The sequence below is a fragment of the Fukomys damarensis genome, unplaced genomic scaffold (genome assembly GCF_012274545.1).
Source record: "Fukomys damarensis isolate Sample0158 unplaced genomic scaffold, DMR_v1.0_HiC HiC_scaffold_12, whole genome shotgun sequence".
Lineage (NCBI taxonomy): Eukaryota > Metazoa > Chordata > Mammalia > Rodentia > Bathyergidae > Fukomys > Fukomys damarensis.
The window spans coordinates 4,392,544-4,400,094 of record NW_022900924.1 but is presented as its reverse complement, the minus strand read 5'-3'; the positions used below and the strand labels follow the sequence as shown (position 1 = coordinate 4,400,094).

General features: G+C 52.0%; 1 protein-coding gene across 2 annotated transcripts in view; it reads right to left on the bottom strand.

Moving 5' to 3' along the window:
* Nucleotides 1-3,366: 3,366 nt before the first annotated feature.
* The window catches only part of Tcn2 (transcobalamin 2), a 17,134-nt gene continuing 12,949 nt past the window's right edge, over nucleotides 3,367-7,551 (bottom strand). For both annotated transcript variants that reach the window (XM_010603800.2, XM_010603801.3), the window contains exons 9-10: nucleotides 6,235-6,350; nucleotides 3,367-3,652 (exon numbers count right to left, since the gene is read on the bottom strand). In XM_010603800.2, the coding sequence (XP_010602102.1) occupies nucleotides 3,591-3,652; nucleotides 6,235-6,350 (178 nt within the window). In that variant the 3' untranslated portion in view covers nucleotides 3,367-3,590. The remainder of the gene's footprint in view (nucleotides 3,653-6,234; nucleotides 6,351-7,551) is intronic.

Below are 7,551 nucleotides of genomic sequence, written 5' to 3'. Positions count from 1 at the left end.
GGGGGACGTTGGGACGGGAGAAAGAGCTCCTTTCTAGCAAATGGATCATAGAAACTGGGATGGACCTCTCCCCTTATCACCGCACGACCCTGGTGTCAGTTTCCCCGTGTGTGATGCGATGGGATCACAGCCCTGGACATGCTGTAGATCAAGACACCCCACAGCTGTGAGTCAGGAAACAGGCCTAGGCGTAGAAGTGGTTAGTCCGGAACCACTCAGGTTTAAATGCAGGTGTGAGGGTTTGCATCTAGATGGCCCTCTAAAGCCTAATGCGCTCACGACGCGGCTTTGGGAGAGGACTGAATGAATCATGGGGTCATGACACTCGTAAGTGGGGAAGTGAAGTCTGGTCATAGGAGGTGGTCACTGTGGGTGTGGCCTGGAAGTCTATCTCCCTTCCTCCTCCCTTGATCTCTGTTTCCCAACGCCACACCATGAGCTATTTCTCCTCTGCGATGCCCCTCTCCCATGCCACCCTGCCTTGAAGCCCCCTGATTATGGACTGAACCCTCTACAAACTGTGAACCAAAATAAACCTTTCCTCCCGCAATTTGTGGATGTCAGTTACTGTGTCCCAGCGATGAGAGAGTGACAGAGAGGCTAGATGCAGCCTGGTCCCTAGCCCTACAGGTGTGCCCCCCCAGACTCTTAATGGTGAAGTCTTTTTTTTTTTTTTTTTTTTTTTTTTTTTTTTGTTTTTTTTTTTTTTTTTTTTTTTTTTTTTTTTTGAGACAGGATCTCCTTATGTACTTGAGACTGACCTGGAACTCACTATGTAGCCCAGGCTGGTCTCGAACCCAACAGCGATCCTCCTGCCTCAGCCTCCCGAGTGCTGGGATTGCAGGTGTGCGCCACCACGCCCAGCTTTAATGGTGAAGTTTTAATGGAGTCAAACATGACCGTCCCCTCATCCCTGGCTTCGCTGGGTTCCTGCTTATTGTGCCAGGCTACATACCTGACCCAGTGGCCCAGTGACTTTGGGATATAGACTCAGAAGGTGAAAAGAACCTGGGGGCTCGAATTGGAAGGCGGCAGAACCTTGGCTGGGAGTTGGACACGGTTGCACATTTGTAATCCCAGGACCCTGGGAGGCTGAGGCAGGAGGATCACAAGTTCAAGCCCAGCCGGGGCAACTCAGTGAGACTTCAATCTCAATAAAAAATAAAAAAGGCTGAGGATGTAGCTCAGTGGTAGAGCACCCGTAGGCTCAATCCCCAGGATTGGGGGGAAAAAGGACAGAAAGAGGAGTCTTGGCTAGGGCTGCACCCAGAGGAACTGCAGAGACAGAGGGGCTGAGGGTAGCGGGGAAGAGGTCCAACCCTCGGCTTCAAGTTTACTATCACTCTCGGCTGCGCTGAGTGCGGGGTGATGGGTCTCTCCGGAAAACACCCTTCCATTCGAGCAGGATTCAGCAGCTTCCTGCTCCTCAGAGCCAGTACACCCCAACCAAGACGGCTCCCCTGGAGAGTGGCAAACCCAGCTCCAGGACCTTTCAACTTTCCTTTAGCCCGGCACACCCAGTCCGGATGGGAGCGCCCTGTCCTAAGGCGCAAAGCAGCGGCAAGTGTCCCGCACTGAGACCAGGAGCCGAGGATCTCAGTCCTCGACCCACAGGCTGTGTGACAGGGCCTCCACCCCTGAGACGGGACGTGAGGGAGAGTCGCAGGGCAGGTCCTGCTCCCCCACCCCTACGCCTCGATGAAGGAATGCAAATGAAAAGCACTCCAGAGTTCTGGATTGAGGCATTTCACCTTAAAAACGGGCTGATTTTCCCCGGACTTCCCGCTACTCTCCTGTCTGTTTCAGGGTAGAAGGACGTTTTCAGTCACTTGCTGCCCTAATACTGGATCCTAATTAGGGATTTGAAGTTAGTGCTCTAGGAGGAGGCACGTGCTTAACCTGCAGCTTCAAGGACCCGAGCATCTCCCTTCCGAGGCAGACCCGACCCAGGCCTTGAGGGAGGCACAGGGCATGAGTCCCTGGGCTGACCCCACTGCCCGAGGCCAGGCCAGAGCCTCAGCTGAGAGGCACGGTGCCCACATGCTGGCTGCAGAGGCCTGTGGTGGTGCCCTGGGGCACCTTGGCTTTTAAAAACAGGGCAAGACCCCGGCCTCTAGTTGAAATGAGGCTCAGCAGCCACTGACGCCCCCAGCTTTCAGAGTCTGAGCAGAGAAGCCAGGTGGCTTCCTCAGCTCATTGGTTTATTTTTTTTTCTCCTCCCTCCTGCCCGCCCTCCTTCTCTCTTCTCTTTCTTCCTCCTTTTCTCTCTTTCTTTCTGTCTGTTTTTTCTTATAAACGTGGGCAGGGGGTGGTATTGGGGATTGAACTCAGGGCTTTTACACTGACCCATATCTCCAGCCTTTTCATTTTTTTTTTTTTAACTTGGAGACAGGTTCACATTAAGTCACTAAATTGCCCAGGCTGGGCTTGAACTTGCAAACCTCCTGCCTCAGCTTCCCAGAGTGCTGGGATTACAGGTGTGCACCACTACATCTGGCTTCATATTTGTTTCTTTGAACCAAGGCCTTGGCACATTGCCATGTTGCCTCAAACCCCTGGACTCAAGCACCTTCCCGCTTCAGCTGTTCCATGAGTGCCACTGTGCCCAGCTCCAGCTCATGGCTACACCCCTAAGCTACGTGCCTTTCCTTCCACAGCACCACTGCCTAGTCTGTGACCTTGAGTGCGTCACTGTCCCTTTTGCAGCACTAATGTCTTTATCTCTAAATCAGAAATGAAGCTGGGTGTGGTGGCGCACCCCTGTAATCCCAGCACTCGGGAGGCTGAGGCAGGAGGATCTCTGTGAGTTCAAGACCAGCCTGGGCTACCTAGTGAGTTCCAGGTTAGTCTCAACCACATAGTGAGACCTGTCTCAAAAAAACAAACAAACAAACAAACAAACAAACAAAAAATCAGAGGTGAGAATAAAATACTGACTCACAGAGATGTGCCAGCACCTAGCAAAGCTGGTGCTCAGAAAATGGCAGTCAGGGTGGACACAGTCAGCATCCTCCTCTGACACCAAGGCGAGCGCTCTCATGGGCCACCCTCCTCCCCCTTCTCTGCCCCCTGTCCCAAGCTTGCCAAGGTGTGAAGCACCAGGAGGCTGCAGCACATGCTCAGACAATCAAGACTTTAATCATTTCAGAGGTAGGCACTGAGCAGCCCTACCTCGGTCTCACCAGCCACTGCACCACAGCCGGCTCCAGGGCCACCACCGTGACAAAAGAGTGGAGATGTGGGGTCGGGGCAGCAGCCCCTGGGCCATGGAGGCCTCCTCGCAGAGCCCCAGTCCCGGAGCAGTGGTGCTCACGATGCCTTTCCTCCTCTGCTGAGGAGTCCGAGAGCCACATGCCCTTCAGATAGACTTCCTGAGGCCTGTGGCTTCCCAGAGGAGGTGCTGGGCTCCCTGCTCCGGTGCAGGACGTGGCTCAGATCCTCGCAGAGGTGCTGGGTGAGATGATCCAGGGGGCGGTGCTCCAAATACACAGGAGGTGGCTTCAGGGTCAGGCAAGCGCGGGTACCAGGATGTCAGCGAAGAGGACAGAGGCCCAGGGAGTGTGCAAGGCCGCGGGGTGAGAGACCCAGGGCTACCAGCTAACCAGTCTCAGCTCAATGGTTTCTCCATCCTGTGGTCTGTAGTCAGCAATACCTGCAGAAACACACAGAGTATGAGGCTGAGCAGGGCGGGGCCCCCACCCTGAAGCCAGGCTCTGTAAGGATCCACTCAGAGCTGGGTGGTAGGAAGCTGGGACCTGTCCAGGGCCAGTTGGGAGTCCCTGGACCAGCTTTCAAAGGCTCGTTTCGCAGTGTGGAGCTCGCAGAGAATGGGGTACCAGGCTGCACGCTGGATAATAAGCACAAGGTAGAAGGAACCAGGGACCCTGACAATGCTTGATGGGCAGGGACACTGTCTGTGTAATACCCGGAGGGCCATCAGGAAGAGTGACTTCTAAGTGTGGTCTGGAGGGAGAACCAGGACCACAGAAGAAGTCTCCTTTTGTGCTCTGCAGGACCCAGTCTCCACTAAGACACCTGGGTTCAAGCCCCAGCCCTGTCACTCATGGGCCCCCTGAGCAGGGGATTTAACCTCTGAATGCTGGAGTTCTCGCTAGTGGTTACCGACAGCTGGGTCAGGCAGGGAGCTCCTGGTAGAGTGCTTCCCCAGGATGCATGAGCCTTGGGTTCCACCCCGGCGCAGAAAACAAACAGAAATTATACCAGCAACTCGCAGGGGAGCTGGAAGGCTCCTCTGAGAATCCAGGAGCCAAAGAGGTTTCATTTTAATGGACATGCCATGATCTAAATGCTGTGCTGAAATCTAAGCACCAAGGCGGAGGTATTAGAGGTGGGGCCTTTGCGAGGTATTTAGGTCACGAGGGTAGAAACTTCAAGAATTGGGTTACAGTGGTGTGTGTGTGTGATGTATGATGTATGTATGTATTTAGAGGTAGGGGTCTCACTATGTAGTTCAGGCTTGTCTTAAACTCAGTAAGCATCCCAGGCTGGCCTTGAACTTTTGGGAATCCTCCCGGCTCAGTTTACCAAGTGCTAGGATTACAGACATGTGCTGCCACACCTGGCTCAGGCCTCTTTTAAAAGGCACTAATCTTGGGGCCGGGGATTTAGCTCAATGGTTCTGCTGACTGCCTTGTAAGCACAAGGACCTGAGTTCAATCCCCGGTACCAAAACAAACAAACAAAAGCACTAATCTTTGCCAGGCACATGCCTGTAATCCTAGCACTACATGCCTGTAATCCCAGCACTCGGGAAGCTGAGGCAGGAGGATCCCTGAAAGTTCAAGGCCAGCACTATACAGTGAGTTTAAAGCCAGTTTGAACTACATAGCAAGACCCTGTCTCAAAAACACAAACAAACAAAAAAAGTCCAACCAGGTGTGGTGGCACACACCTTGTCATCTCAGCACTTGGGAGGCCGAGGCAGGAGGATCCCAAGTTCAAGGCCAGTCTGGGCTACATAGCAAGACCTTGTCTCAAAAAGCAAGCAAACAAAAATAAAACAGGTCCATCAAGCTGCCTTGTCCCTTTCACCATGGGAGGACACAGCTAAAAGTGGCCAAATATTAACCAGAAAACAGGTCTTCATCAGACACCAAATCTGCTGGCTCTTTGATCTCAGACTTTTGAGCCTTCAGAACTGTGCAAAAATAGATTTCTGTGGTGTAGAAATATCCAGTTCATGGGATTTTGTTACAGCAGCCTGAACAAAACAAGCTACAAGGAATCTCAAAACGCTACAGCAGAGAAGTGACTTATGCCATTGAGTCCCTGGGAAAATAAATGAGAAGAAAGTATGTAAAACGTGTCATTAATAATTTTACATTGATCATATTTTGGAATGATATTTTAATATACTGAGTTGAATAAGATATGTTGTAATAGTTTCAGCAACTAGAAATTTTAAATTACACATGTTGCTGGGTTTTGTTTTGTTTTGTTTTTTAAACAGGATCTCACTCTATAGTTCAGGCTGATCTTGAACTCACTAGGTAGCCCAGGCTGGCCTTGAACTCATAGAAATCCTCCTGCCTCAGCTTCCTGAATTCTGGGATTATAGGCATGTGCCACTACACCTGGCAAATTTATTTATTAGTTCTAGTTTTTGGTACCGGGGATGGAACTCAGGACCTTGCATCTGTGAGGCAGGCGGTGGCACCACTGAGCTAAATCCCTTTCCTGTCTTTTTTTTTTTTTTTGCTGTACTGGGGAGAGAACTCAGGACCTTACACTTCCAAGGCAGGTGCAGCACCACTAAGCTAAATCCCCAGCCCTACTTTTTAAAATATCAGCCAAGTGTTGAGGTGTACAACTGTAATCCTAGAACTTTGGAGGCAGAGGCAGGAGGATGGCAAATTTGAGCCCAGCTTGGACAATTTAGGGTTCCTAGATTGAATCTCCAGTACTGAAGAGGGAGGGAGGGAAAGAAGGAAGAAGGAGCCAGGCGTGGTGGCGCACACCTGTAATACCAGTAATTGGGAGGCTGAGGCAGGAGGATCCCTGTGAGTTTGAGACCAGCCTGGGCTACAAAGTGAGTTCCAGGTCAGTCTCAACTACGTAGTAAGACCTTGTCTCAAAAAACAAAAGGAAAGAAGGAAGACAGGAAGAGGGAGGGAGGGAAGGCAGGCAGCAGGCAGGCTGGGTGGGGTGAGTTGGTGAAGCCTCCCTGCTGGTTAGGGTAGGAACAGGGACGGGCTGGCAGGCCACCAGACTCACCTTGCAGAAGAGGGGTGTCAGGGGCTTGGAGGAGCTGCCAGAACTCTCGGTCTCCCGTCAATTTCCCCATCACAGAGGTCAGGAAGGGACCCGACAAGGAAGCCTGGGTTCCATATCTAGAAAGGGGGAAGGTGGAGAGAGAAAGGCGACCGTCACTCCGAGGGGAGAAGGGCAGCTCACCCACACCAGCACAGACATCTTGCCTAGGCCTAGAGGTCTGTGGGTCTTCCCTGCAGCCTGTCCTCTCCGGCCCACGCAGCCATCATCCTGCGTTGACCATGACATGGCCTCCAAGGAGCGACACCTCTCAGCCCAGCAGTCGTCCCCTCTTTGGACGCTGCGCTGTGGGGGCTGAGAAGCAGATGCTCCTGGCGTCTCACGGGAGATGCCAGTGTGCAGTGAGAGAGGGCGAGGCCAATGCACAGACACGGGGGCGCCTGGGGGTGCCAGGGGGTCTCTTGTTCTGGAAGTTTCCACGGCTCAGGGGCATCTCCTTCTTCGGGCTGGGTTGCTCGGTCTCCTCCGATACTGCACACTCCGTCCGCACTCCCCACAGCTGGAGGTGACTCGGCAACATCTCCCGTTGCTGGGAGACTGAGCAGAATTGTGAATTCAAACCCAGCCTGAGCAACTTAGTGACTTAGTGAGACCCTGACTCAAAATAAAAACTAAAAATGGGTTGGGGACATAGCTCAGTTTGAAGGTCCTGGGTTTCATCCCCAGTACTAACCCCTTTCCCTAAAAAACAAAAAAACAAAGAACAAAAACCAAAAAAACCTGAGCTAAACCAACCAGACGCCCACTTGGAAGGACTGTACTTGCCCCATTGCCTAAGTAACCCCAGCGGGTTGGGGGTTGGTTTTGTTTGTTTTAGAGAGGATGGGATGGGTACTGGGGATTAAATCTTTTATTCCAGGACCTTCCTCCTCCATGGATACCAAAATCCATGGAGGTGCTCGAGTGCCTTATATAAAATGGCCTGGTATTTGCATATCATCTCACGGGCTTTAAATCATCTCTAGAAGACTTACATTTACCAAAACCATAGAAATGTTATGTAAATGGTTGCTTCAGAGTATTGCTTAGGGATCAGTGACAAGAACCAAGTCTGAACACGTTCGGTACAGACACGATGGTCTTTCTAACATTTTCAGTGTGAGGTTGACTGGCTCTGAGGATGTAGAACTCGCAGACGCTGAGGGACCGTGTTGCCTCAGGGAATGTCTGCAGCCCGTGTGCAGCTTTCCCTGCGGGGTATTCACGTGTCTCCTCCCACGTGGGTCCTCAACTCAGGGCAATCGCCCACCTGCACTAACA